Below are 22,345 nucleotides of genomic sequence, written 5' to 3'. Positions count from 1 at the left end.
TTCTTACAGAATACTGTTGATCGCAACTGCGAGCTTACTGCATTACCTTTACGACACCTTGATTCAATCTCACTTGCTATATTACCATCCTGGGAGAACACACGACCTAAATACTTGAAATTATCGACCTGTTCTAGCTTTGTATCACCAATCTGACGTTCAATTCTGTTGAATTTCTTACCTACTGACATCAATTTAATCTTCGAGAGGCTAATTTTCATACCATACTCATTACACCTATTTTCAAGTTCCAAGATATTAGACTGCAGGCTTTCAGCACAATCTGCCATTAAGACCAAGTCGTCAGCATAGGCCAGACGACTTACTAAATTTCCACCTAACTGAATCCCTCCCTGCCATTTTATACCTTTCAGCAGATGATCCATGTAAACTACGAACAGCAAAGGTGAAAGATTACAGCCTTGTCTAACCCCTGTAAGTACCCTGAACCAAGAACTCATTCTACCATCAATTCTTACTGAAGCCCATTTGTCAACATACATGCCTTTGATTGGTTTTAATAATCTACCTTTAATTCCATGGTCCCCCAAAATAGCAAACATCTTTTCCCTCGGTACCCTGTCATATGCTTTCTCTAGATCTACGAAACATAAACACAACTGCCTATTCCTCTCGTAGCATTTTTCAATTACCTGGCGCATACTGAAAATCTGATACTGCCAGCCTCTCTGTGGTCTGAAACCACACTGGTTTTCATCCAACTTCCTCTCAACGACTGATCGCAGCTTACTTTCCAAGATGCCAGTGAATACTTTGCCTGGAATACTAATCAATGAGATACCTCGATAGTTGTTGCAATCCTTCCTGTTCCCTTTCTTATAGATAGGTGCAATTATTGCTTTTGTCCAATCTGAAGGTACCTTACCAATACTCCATACTAATCTTACTACTCTATGAAGCCATTTCATCCCTGCCTTCCAACTATACTTCACCATTGCAGGTCTATTTTCATCTATTCCTGCTGCTTTATGAAAATGGAGTTTATTTACCATCCTTTCCACTTCCTCAAGCGTAATTTCATCAACATCATTTTCCTCCTCCCCATGAGCTTGGCTGTTCGCACCACCACCAGGATTATTTTCTTTTACAATGAGAAGATGTTCAAAATATTCCCTCCACCTCTCCAGTGATTCCCTGGGATCTATTATGAGTCCACCTGAATTACTCAAAACACTGTTCATTTCCTTTTTCCCTCCCTTCCTAAGATTTTTTATTACAGTCCAGAAAGGTTTCCCTGCTGCTTGACCTAGCATTTCCAGGTTATTACCAAAATCTTCCCATGACTTCTTTGTGGATTCAACAAATATAGTAAGGGGGTCTAATAAGGCCCACTTACAGATAGACTGCCGTTTGCTCTTAAAGTAAGAGAGTTACAAGAATTTGTTTCAAAGAAACGGCAAATGCGAAAATCAAATAGTGGGCCTTAATACCTGCTGGGCCTTATTACCACAACCTATCAGTATTATTGGACTTTCTCCTAAAGTGTGAATAGAATAAATTATTATTATTATTATTATTATTATTATTAGCGTATGGCAAGGAAATTATATACATAATATACAATATATACACAATAACAAAAACACTGATTCACTTCAGGCATTATTATCTCTTATATCTGAATGTCCAACTTTTCAGTCCACTGTAGTGCTTCCGCTGTTGGACATAGGAAGTCTTCCAAACTACCTGGATAAGCCCGTACAACTATAGTAAGGGGTCTAATAAGGCCCATTTACAAATAGACTGCCGTTTGCTCTTAAAGTTTTCTGGTGCTGTGCATACACGTTCACATACACATAATACATGATGGAAATATTTAAAACTTATTCATTGTGGACATGACCGATACAAATAACATATTTTTTAAATCCTGGCCGAAGTACAGACAAACATCTTATTATATTTATACAAACTTGTTTCTTTCAAAAAAAGGCCGTAAGTAAAAAAGTAATAAATTTCATTCAAACACCAAACTTTAAGCAGTTCTACTAATTTAAAAGTCCTAGGTGCAGAAATTTCGTAGATATAGGGAAATGATTATCGAAATTTTAACATTAACGAGATAGGACATTCCAACTTCCCTTAAATGGAGCAGAGAAGTACCGCAGCTACTAGGTCTAAAGCCTAACACATAAAAAATGTGAGTTTTAAGGTCGATTAAACACGAGCGCTAGGGGATTCGATGAGACGAAGGCTAACAAAATTACTGAAAAATATATCTCTGCTACGGTTAAAAAATAAAGAGCAATCTTGAGAGTGGGGAAAGAGAATAGAATTCTGTATCACTTAAACCAGAATGCAGTGGGTCACGGATGTGTGAGGCAAAGGCATTGATTTTCACTCAGAAAAGAACCGTAACAGCTGAGGAGTAGTTTTGGGAACAGGCTACTTAATTACTTAGAATGAGGTTACCACTCGACACTCTTCTACAGAAGTCACGAAAGAGGTGATAAAGAGCTCGATGAAATTGAGAATGCAATCGACATTAGACGTATTGCTGACTGAAATCGAGGGTGAGAATTTATGAGGTAACGCCGTCTGGATCACGAAACAGATTGCAGCATACATTCCTTAATTCTAAACTATATTCTATCATTATTTCAAGTTATTTACATTAATATACCACCTCCTGTGACGCAGAGTCCGCTTGTTCGATCACGGAACACCGATTCCTGCACGTCACTAGGACACATATCAAACATTTTCAAGTTTTGGTCGACTTTTGATCACCGGTCTTTAATCATAAAGCGACTACTATAGGCTCCACAGTTTAAAGGTTTCTTAATAATAATAATGTTATTTGCTTTACGTCCCACTAACTACTTTTACGGTTTTCGAAGACGCCGAGGTGCCGGAATTTTGTCCCGCAGGAGTTCTTTTACGTGCCAGTAAATCTACCGACACGAGGCTGACGTATTTGAGCACCTTCAAATACCACCGGACTGAGCCAGGATCGAACCTGCCAAGTTGGGGTCAGAAGGCCAGCGCCTCAACCGTCTGAGCCACTCAGCCCGGCTAACGATTTCTTAAATTACATTTCAGCCATGCTTGACACCTTTTGTACTTTGAATTAAAGCTAATTAACAGCATGCATCGGGAAGGGAGTGAATAATCACTACCGATCTGCATTCATTTAGGGCAGGTGGCAAATTTCCTACCCGTTGTTTTCCTACATTTTGTTAAATGATTTCAAAGAAATTGGAAATTTATTGAATATCTCCCTTGGTAAGTTACTCCAATCCCTAACTCCCGTTCCTATACACAAATATTTACCCCAATTTGTCCTTGTGAATTCCAACTTTATCTTCATATTGTGATCTTTTCTCCTTTTGAAGACGCCATTCAAACGTATTCGTCTAATAATGTCATTCCACGCCATCTCTCCACTGACGAGCAGCTAGTCTCCTTTCTCCCAAGTCTTCCTAGCCCGAACTTCGCAACATTTTTGTAACGCTACTCTTTTATCGAAATCACCCAAAACAAATCGAGCTGTATTTCTTTGGATTTTTTCCAGTTCTTGAATCAAGTAATCCTGATGATTATCCCATACACTGGAACCATACTCTACATGGGGTCTTACCAGAGACTTGCATTCCCTCTCCTTAACATTCTTACTACAACCCCTAAATACCCTCATAACCATGTGCAGAGATCTGTACCTTTTATTTACAATCACATGTATGTGATTATCCCAATGAAGATCTTTCCTTACATCAACACCTAGGTACTTACAGTGATCCCCAAAAGGAACTTTCACCTCATCAACGCAGTAATTAAAACTGAGAGTACTCTTCCTCATTGTGAAACTCACAACCTGATATTTAACCCGGTTTATTATCATACCATTGCCTGCTGTCCATCTCAGAACATTATCGAGGTCATTTTGCAGTTGCTAACACTCTTGTAACTTATTTATTACTTTATACAGAATAACATCATCCGCAAAAAGCTTTATGTCTGAGTCCACATCTTTACTCATATCATTTATTTACATACATAAGAAAACACAAACATCCAACAATGCTGCCTTGAGGAATTCCCCTCTTAATTATTACAGGGTCAGATAAAGCTTCGCCTACTCTAATTCTCTGAGTTATATTTTCTAGAAATATAACCACCCATTCAGTCACTCTTTTGTCTAGTCCAATAGCACTCATTTTTTCCATAGTATCCCATGATCCACTCTGTAAAATGTCTTAGACAGGTCAATCGTCATACAGTCCATTTGACCTCTTGAATCCAAGATATCCACAATATCTTGCTGGAGTCCTACACGTGGAAAGGAAATTGACCATCACATCACTGACGTTCGTTAGGATGCCTAGCAGAAAGAGTCCGGCGCAGCCGTCTCATCCGGTATGGGCCGTGCTCGTAGCCTAGTATACACCCTCGCTGTGATTGCCAGTATGGCATTAATACTTTAACTTTGTTCTTGTTTGGGCCAATATGACCTTTACTCTCTTTATTTGCTGTATACTTTATGTAAGAGAAGTGAAAATATGTTCGACAGAACGCTAACTATGCTGAATAGTATATTCAGAATTAACTTCGTTATTTGTAATCAGTCGAAGTACACTCGGGTTGAATATGTATTTTTTTTTTTGTACTTCCTACAATGATAGGCTTCCTAAATCATAAAGAGTATACCATAACACACATTGAATGTATGTTTAAACATGAGTTTTCTGGAGTTAATATTTCTCGTATGCAGTACTACCGGTATACAGATGAATTCTTTAATGACCAAGACGGTTAAATTACAGTATGGATTCTTGAGGATGCCCACACTTTTGAAATCTCAACAAAGAATTTTGATCTAGTTCCTATCGCTCCGCTGAAAAGTCCCACAAGCCTTATACAGGAGATGTTACATGATCCTTGGTAGGTTCATAGATGACTCGCTTCTCCGCGTCTACCTCTGCTGGCTGACTACAGTCGACCTCGCATCTAATGATGGGGTCGAGAATATATTCAAAGTCCTTTTCTCGGTCAAATGCGATTATATCCATTCTCCGGCTACTTCCACCGTCAGCAACACATCGCCACCTCTTCATGTACCTCGTAACGTTTCTGCGAAAATGCTGCTGCAATTCTAGATCTTATTTGCTGTGCCTAACATTCCTAAGCAACTTCCCCTCGTGGATATTAACCAAGAATATGAGCTAGGGTTTCAGGTTCACTGCGGTGTCTGCAGTGCACTCCATTCCGGCTACGTCCAGGGAGGGCCCGTACGGGAACCACGTTGTATTGCGTTTTCAGCGCGCCTTTACACTCTGATCCGGAGAGTCCATTTAGGGTGTCGATCCACCGGTTAGCTAATGTGCATTCCTGATAGAGAATGGCTCCTTTACCGTGAGTTCTTAATGCACACCATTTGCTATATTCTTATTGCCTTGGCTAAACAAGTATTAGGATGTGTGTTCTCCCAAGATGGTAATATAGTAAGTGAGATTGAACCAAGGTGCACTAAAGCTAATGCAGTGAGCTCGCAGTTGCAATCAACAGTATTCTGTAAGAAGGAAGTCAGCTCCCGTAAGAAACTATCTTAACATCGGTCTGTTTTCAGACCAACTTTGCTTTACGGAAGCGAAAGCTGGGTGGACTCAGGATATCTTATTCATAATTTAGAAATAACAGACATGAAAGTAGCGAGAATGATTGCTGATACAAACAGGTGGGAACAATGGCAGGAGGGTACTCTGAATGAGGAGATAATGGCTGTTAGGAATGAACTCGATGGATGAAGCTGTACGCTTAAACCGGCTTGGCGGTGGGGTCATGTGAGGTGAATGGAGGAGGATAGGTTACCCATACGAGAATAATTGACTGTTATGGAGGGTAAGAGAAGTAGAGAGAGACAAAGACGACGATGGTTAGACTCAGTTCCTAACGATTTAAAGATAAGAGGTATAGAACTAAATGAGGCCACAGCACTGGTTGCAAATAGAGGATTGTGGCGACGTTTAGTAAATTCACAGAGGCTTGCAGACTGAACGGTGAAAGGCATAACGCTCTATAATGATAATGTACGTATGTATGTTTCTCTTAACTTTCATTCTTTTGGGAACTTTAACTTACCTGTCTTCAGACCTATATTTGCTCTCTGCAAAGTTTGTGAAGTATATAAATTTTGAAAAGTTTTGTTGCTGAGTTTTGTAAATATGAATTACAGATCATAAACTTGTTGCTAAACAATTTCGATCCACTTTCGCTTCCCCTCTGGCTAATTCCTTTCCCAAGGGTTCTATGCTAGTAAATTCTCAGGAACTAATGGAGATGAATGATACTGAATGAAACTGGGTAACGAGGTGGAAGAAATCGGCTGTGGCCTATGAATAGGAACTGTATCGGCTATTGCCTGAAAATAGAAAACCACAAAATTGCATTCTCAGGATATCCGACGTTTCGAACCCAACGCGCGCGGAGCTTGGCTACACAGTCGTAGTGCGTTTACATGTGCGATCATTCCCTTCGGTATTTCAACCAGCAGTTATTTAAACATAAAACTTTGTTGTCCAGAAGGCATAGTCTTCTGAACAAGAATATTTAGAAGATGATTTAAAGAACGATACGGTAGATGTACATTATTGTATTCTCTGTGGTTGCTAAACTGTCATTTTGCATCCGGGAGAAAATAGGTTCGAACCCCACTCTCGGTAGCCCTGAAGATGGTTTTCCGTTGTTTCTCATTTTCATAGCGGGCAAGTGCTGGGGCTGTACCTTAATTAAGGCCACGGCCGCTTCCTTCCAACTCTCAGGCCTTTCCTATCTCATTGTCGCCATAAGACCTATCTGTGTCGGTGCGACGTAAAGCAGATAAGAAAAAAAAAACTGCCATTGATGGCAGTAGCGTAGCTAGGACCGACTGATGGGAGAGGGTGTTACGGTTACAAAATGATTATAGGAAGGACATAATGAAGGTGCTTGCGCATGAGTGTCATGATAACACTGATACAAGTGAAATATGTTGATATTCACATTGCAGTACACACCAAAATCTTACATTAAAATACATAACAAGAACAACATGGTCAAGGTAAACACTTTTATAGTGAATGGTATGTTCGGATTACAATCTAAAATTCAACTTTTGGGCTTCTTAGAAAATAAATTCAAGAGATTTGTTGGTTTTACAAGTATGCCTCTGTGAATATTCAAAAGAACCAACCCGCCCAGTCAACTTTCACTTGTTCATTGTCAGTTGCTGTTTATTTTCGTTCGTAAAAATTCCATGGGGTGGGGTCCGAACCTCAGTAACACCTTCCCCCCTCTCATCCCGTCTAAGCCCCTGATTGACAGTCATTACGTATTTTGACTGAGTCACGTGTTTACGGAACTGAGCCACACACTGTTGTAAATGTATTTTTAATTACAATTTGTTTTATTTCGCACCGACACAGATAGGTCGTATGGTGACGATGGGATAGGCAAGGCCTAGGAGTGGGAAGAAATCGGTCGTGGACTTAATTAAGGTACAGCCCCAGCATTTGCCTGGTGTGAAGATGGGAAACCACGGAAAATCACCTTCAGGGTTGCCGACAGTGGGATTCGAACCATCTATCTCCCGGATGCAAGCTCACAGCTGCGCGCAGCTAACCGCACAGCCAAAATGTATTTTGACAATAAACCATCACTCTGCTCTACCTTTGTAACCTGCATGTACCTTATAGTTCCGTAGTATGTGACAGTGAGAATAGTCTAGACTATTACAAATTGTAAACATGTGCTAAACTGTAATTAGTTGTTTAAATGATAACGAATATCTGAAAATCAGAATGATTGTAACACTTGAAATCGATTAAATTAAATTATGGTTTCCTTTTGGGCACACAATTTTTTATATACAGGCATTTGTATAAGTGGAGGTACATACTTCCGCTACTGCACCATCACTGCATTGTCCTACATAAGAAGCTTGCAGTGGTGTCTCAAACCTGGCCAGAGAGTAGGCGTAACCTACTAGGTGGGCCGCCCTACCCCTTCAGGGAGGGGAATGAAAGCTTGTAAGTAGTAGTAGTGTCTCAACAGCGCACTAGCCCCAGGCGCAATCCCACTGATGAGTAGGTCCCATATTCTTTTGTAATTTCATATTCTATTCCTTTACTTCTAAGACAACTGAAAAATATCGACGAATTGTCTTTCTGATAGGGTTATACCTGCGTTTCATTTAACATATTTGTACACATATAGTACATATTTTACGATGAATGTAACATTTTCGTACATACAGGGTCTCTCATACAAACTCAGACCGAACGCACGGTGTTTGTACTCTGTGCTATGTCGCACGGTGTTTGTACTCTGTGCTATGTCGCACGGTGTTTGTACTCTGTGCTATGTCAGCTGCCTCAGCCGAACTTATGTCGCGTGCGGCCGTCCTGCTTTAAGCTTGTACACAATTTTATATGAAATCTTACCTTATAAAAGATGCTGGAAGTGTCGTCCTTCTTGGGTTATACAGGCACTGTATCCGGTAACTAGTGATGGGCAACGCTCTCGAAACCGATTCTCCTGTGCTGCAATTTGTGCGACGTTCCAGTAACACTGAGTGTATGCATGATAGTGTATCAGCATATATTGCGTGAAATAACGTTCTCATATGGAAACGTGTGTGCCGATAAATTTCGTCAAAAAGCTGGAAAGGTACCGCATGTTCAACTAAGAACCTTTTAATACCATTAACGAATGTGAAAAGAGGAAGTCAGAATATTACACTGTTCACGACTTATTTAAGGTCATCTTAGCTAAATAACCCTGCACAATTTGTGAATAACTGCAGATAGGATGAACACCTACCCGGATACTAGAGGCGTGCACTATTCGAACGTGGGACGGGGCAAGATGCGCCTTTCTGCATATGCGGCCACCATTACGCGTGAGTGGAAAGTATAACCTAAATTGCCCGACTTTGCTCCAATTCTTTAGACAGGGTAGTGATGCTCAATGTTCTCGAGACCAATATTCTTCAGTGCCGCGATCTATGCGACGTCCCAGTAACTAAGAGCGTAAACTTCATAGTATAGCATCAGTATTCTCATATGGAAACGTGTGTGTCGATAAATTTTGTCAAAAGCCTCGTCAAGTACTGCATGTTCAACTACGAGCCCCTCAATACCATTAACGAAAGTGAAAACACAATGTCAGTATCTTAAATGGTTCACGAGTTATTTGAGATGGACATCTTAGCTGAATAACTCTCTATAATTTGTTAATAACTGTAGAAAGAATGTACGCCTACCTGGATACATCGTAATTGTTGTCGACAGGATAGCTTCTTATGACACAGGCCGGGCCGGAGGTGTTCTCTGTGACGATTCTCCTTCAGCGATATTATGCGTTTTTAAGTGCCGGTGCATCCCAGAAGTATTTCTGCTGACGTAATTTTCTTCTTTTGAGTAAACAACATAGCGGGCTGTGCTATGTGGCATATCTTCAATATAACCTACATCCACCACTTACGTTGCGTTTCGGACATCGTCTTAAAGTTGTCGTGTACAATTACACACAATTACACATTGAGCCGTCATATATGGAATTATGACGCGAATACTCTATAACATTACACGGAATGATTTCCTTCGTCCCCAAAATATTGGTAAAACACAAGCTGTGGTCGTATGATATTGAATTTGGGGTCTGATAACGATGTACTCCTACCTGTCGAAGAATTGGAGCAAACTCAGGCATTTAAAATTACACTTCCACTCATGCGTAATGGTGGTTGCATATCCAACAAGTCGCATTTTGCCCCGTCTCGAGTTCGAATAATGGACACCTCTAGTATCCAGGTAGGTGTACCTACAATAGGTGTAAGTTTCTCCGCGTAGCTTACTCATTCGTATACTTACCGCTGCATACAATGCCAGAATGCGTAACCTTTATAATTATGTTATACTGTGTCAAAATAGACTTCGGTAGAAATGACGGCCCTAGTCGCTTGTTGACATGTATTTACGGAATGGAGAAGGTCCGGGGTTGGCATACTCGGCAAAAACAACATTCAGCTCTGTCTATCTGTAGACCTACGACACGCTGCTCGCCACATAATGTGGGAACATCACTCTCGAGACCCCATCTCAGACTGCCCATCGCTACTGGTAACCACATTCTGGCTGAAGCTAGCGAGTTCTGCCACTGTAATGTTTCTGATTTCATCCGTAATGTTTTCTTTCAGTTTCTCCAATGTGTGGGGATTAGTTCGATGCACTTCTTTTTTCAGTTTACCCCACAAATAAAAATCACATAGTGTTAGATCTGGAGAACGAGGGCAAAATAGACCAGCACTGATCACTCTGTCCGCAAACACTTCCAATATTGTAAGAAAGGAATCTTCTGCTATATGAGCAGGGGCTGTAACTTGTTGAAACCACCCACGCGATTTTTCTTCTTCTGTTAACTGATCGAAGAACGGCGTCAAAATGTCATCTTGGTACCTCTCTGCAATTACTGCCGCCTCGAAAAAAAGAGGCCTAATTATTCGTCTTGCACTAACAGCATACCGAACACCAATCTTCCTATCATAATGAGGGACTTCATAAACAACATTAGGATTTTCTACATACCAACAGCGAGAGTTATGACTGACTGTTCACACGACGATTAAGGTGAAACCAGAACTTTTACATACGACAATACGGCGTTGCAATGATAACTGTCTCGCCACGTTAAGAGCTGAGATTCAGACTGGCGACTAATGCTTGCCAGGTCGAACACGTACTGGCTGCTTGCGAGGTCAGGGACCATACTGCAGCTGCCGTAGCACAGAGTACAAACACCGTGCATTCGGTCTGGATTTATATGAGACCCTGTATAGTCTAGGCAATATTCACTTCATTTGGTAAGGTTTATTTTTTCATTATCAAGACATAAGGAAGTTACCTATAACATAAATTGTGTAAAATACTCCGCGATTTACAGTGCAACACGCATGGTGGCCATGATAGTTAAGGCGTCAAGTCTATATGGTATGACACCGTGGTTAGCCGTCTCCTGATGAAGAAAGGCAAGGTTCCTTTCGAAACGCGTTGAGAGTGTTTTTATAATTAATTACACGGCATAAGCCCCAAAATATACCTCATGAATAGCTGTAACTCATTTCACCGTCAAGATCGTCTTTTCATATATATGCTGGCCAGGCTTCCAAAAAGATACGTTACAAAAAAAAACCTTCTTGAATACTCTAGAGTGCCCAATACATGTAAACCCCGTTATACGCGGATTCGTTATCCGCGAATTTCGTTTTAAGTCTAGTGCTGTCATCTGTTAACAGTATGTGGAAACTGTAATGCCCTAAGGTGGGTACAGACATGCGTTTCGAACTCTGCAACGTACACTACATTGTGCGCCAGTTGAACGGTGCAAGCGCATCTTCTGTTTGTCGAGACGTGAATCGTCAGTTCCGGTCAGTAGAGCTGTGTAGTTGCATTTGACAGGTTTCGTATTTAAAATGCCGGGTAAAAAGAAAGAAGTGTGTACGAAAGTCGTATTCGTTAGAAACATAGTTAGAAGTTTTGGATCACTATGAGAAAGGTGAGCGTATTGTAGCCGCTTCCAGTCACGTTGGTCGAAAAATGTTTTACCATCAGAATGTTGGCCAGCAGGATAGGAGAGGTTGTGGTATACAATTTCTAATCACTAGAATGCGTGCCATAAGCCTGGATTCAATTCCAAACCTCTCAATTGCGTTCATATGGAGTGAGGGCTTATGTCGCTGTTGAGAGTGATTCGCCCGTCGGATGGAGACGTTAAAGCCTTGAGCAGAACACTTTATGTTATCTCGACAGAAGTAGGTTATTTGCCGGCACCGGGTTCCACTTCATCCCTTTTTTACTGACATATATCACACCATTCATTTCATCTCATTAACTCTTCTGATGAGGTTGGCGTCAGGAAGGGCATCCAGCTGTATACACTCGCTACGAAGATTCATCTCACTTCACACTCGACCCCACGGAGAAACGGGGCAAGGGTTGGATTTACAATGCATTAGCATCCTTTTTATGCATCGGAAGTATTCTAAGTAGCCCTTCATTTGAGTAACTATACTTACTGTCAAAATAGAAAAGAACAGGCTACGTAAATTATCTAAAGCAACAATTATAACTTTATCCTAAATCATGGTGATATTTAAAACAACTTTATCGTCTCGTATCATAACCAAAAGTCATAATAAAAGGAATAAACTAATATTTTTGTAAATTTAATGCACTAATACTACTAAATATTTATGAACATTACATACTTAATTATTTTATGAATATTGCATATTTAATTACATATTTCTCTGATATTTACTATCTTTTTATGCACTTTGACATTACATAAAAATCAGGGCCTACTGATGAGCCCTACACTGGGGCGAAACGCTGGTAATTTCACGACTGAAACGGCCTAAGGGCCTGAATGTTTCTGGAGAAGTTGCTTCTTCGGCTACACACTCCACGCATCACGTTGCCACGCCTCCTTCCTTCCTGCCAACAGTAAACGTGGCAGACCTGCTTTCAAGTGTCTTCAAAGATGGCAGGTCATCCACCAGTCTATGTAGTATAAAATAGGTCGTCGGTGTGAAGCGGAGTTCAACCAGTTAGAGTTTGGTGAACACGATCGCTACCCCAGCTGCAAGAAATAGTAAGCAATCGCAGTCCCGCCACATCACCATTTCCAAATTGGTATTCACGGCACCATCATAACAAAACCTACAGCAGATTTTAAACAATGTACTTATAGTTTCACCCGGTGACGTTCATAATCGTAGCGTTAAGTTTTCTCAGAAATATAATGTGTTTTAACTGAAAATCCTAACTTAAACTGACTGAACAAAAGTTAGCAGGTATTTAACTCGCTTACTGCGTGTAGATCAGCGATGGCAGACAGATGTGAGGAAAGTATTCCTCATGACGAATTACACTGTTATATTCACGAGGAATGCCACGGAACTCGCGAAAACTACACCTATAATCCAAGAAGAACACTACAAAAATTCACAATCCCTATCACCAATACAGGCAAACCTATTTGTACACAGCAACAAAATATGAATTTCTTGTCCTTCGCGCTTGGCTCTGCGTTCACGCTGGGTAACCTAAATATTTTCCGCGTGTTCTGAAAAAAAACATTTTCTACACGTGTTATGAATAAATATATCCCAAAAACTTCATACATGGCCGAAATCAAAAAATATTTTTTTATTGAAACTAAGTTCACAAACTAGCCCTGTTTGTATTAGAAAGACGATGTGCAAGTGGCTATACTGTTAATATATTGTTCTTTTCCTTGTAGCCTCTTGTGTGTGACGCTAAACACTTCGGGTGTTAACTGTTACAACTGAGGAGTGTCTGTTCAAAAGGTGCTATTTCCACCTCACAAATTTTTAGAATTTCGTCCATATGCATTGCACTATTTGAATACTATAGAATGTCATGAGTCATGAGCAATCCACAACAGAATTATGTAATCCTGGGTATGTTCCATGTGCCTTTTATTAAACGTTTCCTTGCGTTTTTCCACACGTTTCTTAGGGTGAAAATAGCGTATTTTGAACGGATACTCCGTAACTGATTAGTGGCGCGACCCTACCATTAGCTAGCTGGTCTGTCGCCATAATGCGCTGTAAATCTCTAGCTCCAGATAGGCCAATGGCCCACAAACATACCGTCGAGCCAGAGCAAGGTGGCTTGAATTCCGAATTCCGACCTTTTTTGCACCTGTAACGAAACTCAGGTCGCTGGTGAGAACTGGAGTGCTGCGCAGCGAGCGGATGGTTGGAACAGCTGTACTTAGCTATTTGAAGTTTTTTTTAACTTGATAAACATTCTATGGAATAATATTAAAATTGTAAGTGCAAAATTATTTGCCCAGCAGCGTTGTGGTAGATAGAGTTCAGTGCACGCCACTGCGTCATAGTATGAAATAAAATAAAACTTCTGTAATTTTAAGCTCACCGGGCCAAAAAAGTTAGTCACGCTAGTGCGCACGCACAGATGGATCGTTAAGCTTATATACATGGCGCAGCGAACGAGTCCCGTGATCAACAGCACACTTACTGCCTCTACATGAGCATAAGGCAGTGAGACATTGACGTTCCAAGCGGAAAGTGCACGTCAACGTGGGTAGATGTAAGGATGTGAGAGAGTAGCAAAAAGGGGCAATCGTGTTTGGCCGTGCCCCATACGGTGCGTAAAGTTGCTAGATTTGTTGGTGTTTCGCAGCTGACTCTTCAACGTGTCTACTTGCAGACGTGTACTACACGTGGCCACGAAACACGTCAGAATTGTGGTCGGAAAAAGATTCTGACTATGAGGGACCGAAAACGCGTTTCGCGGCTTGTGAATCAAAATCGCTCCCAAACCAGACAGGAATTGCTCCAGTGAGTGAATGAAGGTCTATCCCAACCTGTTAGTAAGAGAACACCATACAATGAACATTTGGAGTCTGTCACCTCGCAAGAGGCCATTGCTCACAGAGGCACATTAAGCTGCTCGTCTTCAACGGGCTAGAAATCTTTATTATTATTATTATTATTATTATTATTATTATTGCTATTTGCTTTACGTCGCACCGACACAGATATGTCTTATGGCGACGATGGGACAGGGAAGGGCTAGGAGTGGGAAGGAAGCGGCCGTAGCCTTAATTAAGGTACAGCCCCAGAATTTGCGTGGTGTGAAAATGGGTAACCACGGAAAACCATTTTCAGGACTGCCGACAGTGGGGTTCGAACCTACTATCTCCCGAATACTGGATATTGGCCGCACTTTAGCGACTGCAGCTATCGAGCTCGATAGAAATCATCGAACATGGACAGTAGCTGACTGGCGAAACGCAATGTGGTCTGACGAATTACGCTTTTTCCTGTAATCCAACGACGCACGTTATCGAATGCACCGAAGGTCAAATGATGTACTACATCCCGGATGTGTGCAAGGTCAGACTCAAGCCGGAGGTGGGTCTGTGATGTCTTGGGGGTGATTTTCGTATCATGGTTGGTCCCGATCAATGAAGTGGCCACTAACATGGTCCATTATATTTATTTAAACATTCTGAATGATCAGATATTGCCTTTCAGTCAACATCTGCATGATGAGTACGCTACTGATACCCAGATTTTTCAACATGACAACAGCAAAGTTCATTGAGCTGGACACGATGCGACTGGTTTTATGAACACTCCCCTCACTCTATTATATCTCGATTGGCCTGCAAAATCACCTGACTTGAATCTATAGAAAATCTGTGGGACATGTTGGAAGAGCGGGTAAAACACCGACATCAGCACCCCGAAATTTGGTAGAATCGCGTGATCAAATCCTTAGCAGTGGCTTTACTCGGATTCGACGTACTTGCACAACCTTGTGGACTCACTTCCTAACCGGTTATCAAGAGGCGGAGTTACACAGTATTAAGTGATGCTTGTAATGATTTCTCCAGGGGTAACTATTTCTTTTGTCCGGTGAGCTTAGATTGCGTGCGCTTTTTTACCGTACAAGGAATAATAATGAAGATATTCGCGATTATTACATTACACAAACTTCAGAAAAATGAGTTCTATCAAAATACATTACATTACATTGTTGTTTAAAGGGGCCTAACGTCTAGATCATCACACCTAGAAAAATCAATTGCCGATTTTATATCTGATATATGAACTTATTATTGGCAAGTCCATCAACGGCGAAAATCGCTAACATGGACATATTCTTCAGTCGTCATAGTAACGAGTTAACCGGAGAAGGTGGTGTTATTGTCGTGGTTGTTTTTACAAGGCACAAAACCGCGTGTATATCAATCCATTTTGATAATTAAACTAACGATTATGGATAAGAAACTAACAAGGAATGGCCACTCGAAAAATGAGGGAGAAAGGTATCGCAAAGTGGCTTCCATGTCAACAGGAAAGGTACCTAATTAGCCTTTCTTAACCCTATGCTTATAGGCTGCTCAAAAGTACTTTAATGATTCACTAAATTTTCAGATAATATATAATCTTAATTACCAAATAGTTATTAATTTAAACAAAATTTAAACAAATGTTGCCAAGATAAATCAATTATTGATAGAACATCAATAAAGAGCTTAAACACAGCACAAGGTAGATGATATACGAGAAAATACTCAGTCAAGACGATTTTATTTCCTTCAAGCAATGTAGAGGAGGAAGATAATGGGAAGGAAAAAAAAACATCAGGTAATGCAGTACTTATTATCATACTTGTAATATCACATGTCAAAGTTTAGACGTTACTAGTCTAATCCTGCCAGGTAAGTTAGATGCAACACTAAATCACATCAGTAATAGTTCAACTTCCAACAGATAAGTTCCTTCGATGGAAGGATGTCAATACTTCAGCGTCCGTTCTCAATAAACAACACACGTAATAACACGATTATTCTTTGTTTGATATTATGTTGTCAAATACGATAGTCGGGATCTTTTCTACTTCCTGCTAAATTAAGTAGGGAGGAAAATTGTTAACGAAAAGGATCTACAAGCTACTGTAAAGCGAATTCCATTCCACGTTATTATTTAACACATAGAAATTTAGGCAGAGGTACTTATCCTTCTTCCTGTAGAAGGCACTGAGTTTTCCATAATTTATTAGTTTGTGCTTCGTAACACTGGTTACACTGTTACTCTACCAGTCGCTTGGAATGACCTCATTCTGCTGCAAGAGGCTCACAATGGTTGATGGATATAATGTATTGTTATTTCTCTTCCAATCCTGACAGTCCTCATTCTTTGAGGGGTTGCAATTATATTTCCTAAAACACTGATCCAAGCAAACGTTCTCTTATTTATGATCACAGAGATACTGGCATTTCAAACAATGTAAATCAGGAGTATTCCTTGTCCTTAAACTCAAGAGCCATTACATGGGACGACGATATTTACTCCAATACTTATTACCTCATCCATGAACAGTTAATGCTTAAAACAAGTAGTCAAGATGTTAAAATGTCTCGTTTTCCAGGCTTAAAGACGGTCTAGCTCCGAACAAAGACATTCTACTTAATTCTATAGAGCTATCTTACGATGGCCCTGTACTACCACAGCTCATTTCATTACAAGTATTTCCTGCAACTCCCGGCATCTGTCCTCAAGAAGTCCTCGGAACACCTCATAGTGATGATTCAAGCCAGGCAACACATGCATTTTGACTTTGGTTCCTAACCCACCGTGCGGAGCCGAGCAACCGTAAAACACTCTGCGCACCCGACTATGTACCAGCGCCATGGCGCACATGATGCAAGGTTCCCGTGTCACATAAACATCATAGCCTGTACACAAATACGGACCTGTCTTAGGAACACATTCCTCACCCGGTTTCCTCTTCTTCCTCGGTGTGTCCGTTACGCTTCCATCGGCTTTTTTCCTAGAGACAATGTATTGACCTTCAGGATGCTGCCATGCCCCTCCCCCTTGGCTTAACGCGATGAGGTCTACAAGAACCATAACAGCGTGTTTCAGTGGATGAGCTGATCGCTCGTCATAAGCTAGCGCCAACAACTGTCCCGAGCCCGGGTCCACAACTCCCGCGCCCACGGCAGCCCCTTGGCTCGCCGCCTTCTCTACGCAAAGAGCCATGTACTTCTCGTGCTGCTGGCATTCACTTGAAGTGAACAACGACCCCGATAACACTTTCTCCAGGTACTTGTTCTCATGAAAATTACAAGGCCAGAGAGCGAGCGCATTTTTAAACTGGTTCCTAGTCTTTGGCGGCGCAGCCGCCACTTGTCGTACCTCAGGTTCTCCTCGCAAACCAGTGACGTCTAGCCCCACACCTTGCAGTCTCTGCAAGCACGCCATGCCGGACTCTCCCTCAGTTAAAACGTCCAGAATCACAGTACCATCCTTAGCAACACGCTTAAGATGATGCAAACCTGGAAGAGGTTTTAAGCGACATAACTCCTGGATCAACCGTGAAATATGCTTACGATCCAATATCACATCTACGAATACTTTCACCAAAGGCAGATCTTTTAATAGCTCATCCGCTAGAACAGGTTCTAGGTGGTGCTTAGTTGTTTGTGCTTCAACTACATCAGACGAGATTCTTTGGTCTTTCTTTCCAGTAAGTATTTCGCCAGTCGAGACATCCCTTTTATCTGTGGTATCCTTTGACGTGACCTCAACTTCAGGATCTAAACCGGAGCCATCTCTCCTACAACTCGACGGAACTTTTCGACGAACTTCTCCATCCAGGGCGAGAAGAGTTTCACAAGTCCTTCCAACCAAGGACGTTTGTTCAGTGCCATGGGAGTCCACAGAATCGTTCAGGTGGCTGGGGGAATGGTCCAATTTCATCTTCTTGGGAGTGTTCATGTTCACGAAGTAAACTTCATCTGCAAACACAAGAACACACGTACGGATGACGTGTTATTACTTACGAGAAGTTCCCTTTGATAAGACTTGCAGGTATGGATACGTTTATAAGTACATATTTCAAAATACACATTCTGTTTCTTGTCAACATAAGACAACAAGAAAATTCGGTCAAAGAAAAAAGTTTTCCCCTGACAGCCAAACACATCTATCTCTTCTAGGTAAATTGTTTACCTATGACTATTTTACTGAAACATCAATTAGCATGCCAAAGGAGATTCGGAGCAAAACTGTCCTAGAGGAGGCAAAACCAAAAATACTCGACAGTGTTTCAGACAATGTAAAAGAGAAGGACACGTTTTTCTATTGGCCGTACATCTTTATTCCGTATATTACTACACTTCACCCTACCGAAGTGCACATCGTATAAAGACGAAGACGAACAAAAGTCAACAAGTTGTAATACACAGTAATCTGCGAACACATCGATAAAACATTTAACAATGTGCTCTTTGCATTTATACCGACCACGACAGCAACTCTCATGTTTTCTTCCGTCACTATTTCACAACTTCCTTTCTACAAGTTTAAGTTCCAGCAATCAAAAAACTTGTTGCATAAACATAAAAAGATGCATTACGGAAACTGCGAACTTTCACATACTGTATTTAAACTCGCAAGTCTTTACATTGATGAGCAATTAAATTAAAGATAGCTGCTGTTGTGGAAAAACGGCGCTATGGTCGGCCAGGTAAATGTACGGCGTAGCCCGTGACTGCGATGTCGCGAAACCTCGTCACAGCCGTGTAAGTAACGACTGACTACAAGGTGGGCACGACACGAGATCTCTGCGCATTTGATTGCAGCCGGATTATCGATGCCAGGCGTATGTATCATTCCGTCCCCGAAGTCGTGTACGCATTAGTCTTTCCACGGGTCACCATGTCAAGGGTGTTCTATGAGTATATGGATTCGGGGAAAACCATCACCACCATTGTCAAATGCCGCGGAATACAACGTGTTGATAACGAAGGTCGCCGTTGGCCAGCTCGGATGATAAGAGGCGATAGACGGGCCTAGAGTGCAGCAGATCACTAGCGAATTCAATGTTGGACTACAACGAAGTGTGAGCAGTCATGTCATCCTAAACCATCTCCTCGCAATGGGGTACGAGTCACCGAACCACAGGGGTTCCTCTGTTCACCGCACGTCAGAATACACAATGACTGTCACAGGCACAGGAACGCCACCTTAGGACTTTTCAAATATGGAAACAGGTCGTCGTGACAGATGAGTCAAGGTACCAGTTGGTACACGACGATGGCTAGGTGCGAGTGTGTCATCCAGCACGTGAGACAACGTGTCCCACTTGCCAGTAGGTTACAGATCAGCTAATGGCGGCGGTATCCTCGCACGAGGACTGTTCACGTGGGGTGAAATGGAACCCCTGGTATATTTCCCAACGTCTCTCAGTGGCGAACGTTATAGGAACCTGCTGTCTGATCATGTCCACCCATTTGTTCGCCTCCAGCACCCTGCAGGAAACCTCTACGTGTACACTACTCGTCATGTAAACGCGTACACTAAGAGCACAACCTTACACTTTCTCCCCTCTCAATACTGAAGGTAGTGATTACTAGTTATTTTCTAACTGCTGGGTTTGATTCAGTGTCACTAAACGTACACTGTCGGGACCCCACTCGCCAATACAACGTCTTACCGTTCATCTCGCATGTTAGCACTATGCAGGCCTAGTCATAATTCTGTTGTAACTTGCGAGATTATACGCGTGAGATGACGAACGCACAACGCTCCAACCCACTATCTTCCGAAAACTGGATATTGGTCGTATTTAAGCGACTGCAGCTATCGAGCTCGGTCGTCTTGAGTTCCTGTCCATTTAATGACACAGTACGGAATTCACATCATTGTATAAGATCTATGATTGCTGAAGACCTAAGAGGAAAGCATTATACAGTCTACGAGGAGGTACATGGATTGTCTCAGGCTGGGTCAAGCCGCCGGACTGACATGATAGCTACGGTATACCACCGGGCTCAAGTAAAGGGTTCATAATAGACCCCATAATTAGAACCGAGGCATCATCAACTCAACCACATGAAGTACACAAGGAGAAATGTGGTATATATGAGCCTACAATTCCATATTACGCTGAGAAATATAATCTGAACTCCATAGAAGTTTTAGGACCGATGATAGGAGGAAAAGGCATCACACATCTCACAACTTTTGTAAAAAAAAATTAATTTGGATAACCAATTTATTAAGGACACTGGGTTAGCAGCCCTGAAAGACCCGTTAAAAATAGTACGAAATCATTTATACTCTTAGCTATATCTTTGTGCTATAAGAAGATCCTCGTGGATTTCAAAATTACTGACTGATACGATTTTTATTAAGTAATAAGTAGGCTATAATATGGTATACCTTATGGTATACTTATTTTATACGACCCTTATGGTTGTCAATCAACTTTTTATGTAAGCTTTGTCTTTCTGGCAGCCTACAAATGGAGGAAGCAGAAATAAAAGGATTTTTCTCTCTCTCTCTGTCTAATTTAACTGATATCTAAGAAGTAATGACAATTTGCAAGAACTTCTCCAAAAATGAATCGCCGTCATCATATCATAAATATCTACGAGGAAGTGAAAAAAGGAAGATATAGCAAACATACACTGCAATGATATGCCAATGATAAGAGTTGCAACATTATCGAGGGTAAGAATGTAGTTTAATCTAGTTTCTGACACAATGAGAATCAGTTGAAATGGAAAGAAATTTCGTACGTAGTGTGTTTGTGTGTATTATTACAGCGGGGTTTCATTTCAGTCCAAAGAATAATAAATTTCAAGAGGGGGTCATCCATATACGTACCGTACGGTGCTAATAGTGAAAAATTTAAGATGTTTATGCATTTCTATTAATGTACCCTGCGAGAGAAACAAGCCGCTGCCTATAGAGCTTTCATCATCGAAGGTAAATTACTATTCACCGCTTACCTCAGGTCTGAAAAATGTCCATGGGCGAGTGGTAGTACATAAGACAGGAGGTGAATTTACTTTTACGAGAGACGGTTCATGTTCTAACACACCTCCACTCACCACTGTCGCTAACACGTGACACCTGACCTTGTTTACTATACACTGCGTTGTTCTTTCCCTCTGTAAAATTTAGTCCAGAATACTGTCATCTTAAATATGATTACTAACACGTTTTTTTCTGCATTAGATATTAAAAAATCATTTGCTAAACAAAATGATTTGCAAGAAAGTAGCACGTGTGTTATCGCGCGACCAAACGCAACTAGCTTAACAGTAAAGTAGAAGTCATATTACTGCACTGAACTAGCGGTGCTTGAATTCTAAGGGAGAGAAAAAAATGCTGAGCGATGACATATTTACTGCAGTAGGCGTATGACACATACACTACATAACGTGGGAATTAAAGCTTATTCATTCTCACGTCGATAACGATGCCTGCTCAATGCTTCTACAGCAACAATGAGTGACAAAACGAAACCTTATCTCTCTAGAAGGAAAAGTGAATTTTATTCGAGAAGCTACCCTAACCAATAAAAATCAAAAGCACTTGCTACTGGTCTTCCCTTATTGTACATTTACTTTTGTGACTACTTATAAATAGCGTTATCATACATTTTTCTCAATTAAGCACTGTTCACAGAAATGTTCCACAAAAATATCATGGTGGGGGAAAAAGTCTATTATAATTCCAGAGCTGTAAAAGCCCGTTTAAACTTTTAAAAATGTAAATACAAGCAATTCTAGGTAGTACTTCAAATTCCTAACCGCATAAACAAGTTTCTACTATGCATATGTGTGAATGCCAGCTTCGTGTTCTCGGGTGGTAGTGGGCAACCATCCTCCCTTAACACTAATCATGGGAAAATGGTAGAGGTCAAATACTTAGAAGAATGATGGTAACCAAAAAAAGAAGAGCATGAAAATGAAAGACATCAAAACTAGA

At 41.1% G+C, this 22,345-nt stretch overlaps 2 protein-coding genes across 3 annotated transcripts in view; both read right to left on the bottom strand.

Annotated features, from left to right (window-relative positions):
• The window catches only part of LOC136873928 (transcription factor CP2), a 524,699-nt gene that overhangs the window by 456,631 nt on the left and 45,723 nt on the right, over positions 1-22,345 (bottom strand). The gene's annotated exons all lie outside the window — the stretch shown is intronic.
• LOC136873929 (probable inactive tRNA-specific adenosine deaminase-like protein 3) overlaps positions 16,137-22,345 on the bottom strand; it is a 105,461-nt gene continuing 99,252 nt past the window's right edge. For both annotated transcript variants that reach the window (XM_067147291.2, XM_067147292.2), the window contains one exon: positions 16,137-18,360. In XM_067147291.2, coding sequence (XP_067003392.2) covers positions 17,072-18,340 — 1,269 coding nt within the window. In that variant the 5' untranslated portion in view covers positions 18,341-18,360 and the 3' untranslated portion in view covers positions 16,137-17,071. The remainder of the gene's footprint in view (positions 18,361-22,345) is intronic.

This window comes from Anabrus simplex, chromosome 5 (assembly GCF_040414725.1).
Source record: "Anabrus simplex isolate iqAnaSimp1 chromosome 5, ASM4041472v1, whole genome shotgun sequence".
Classification (NCBI taxonomy): Eukaryota; Metazoa; Arthropoda; class Insecta; order Orthoptera; family Tettigoniidae; genus Anabrus; species Anabrus simplex.
Note: the sequence above shows the minus strand (reverse complement) of the source record. Positions and strands in the feature narration are given on the sequence as shown.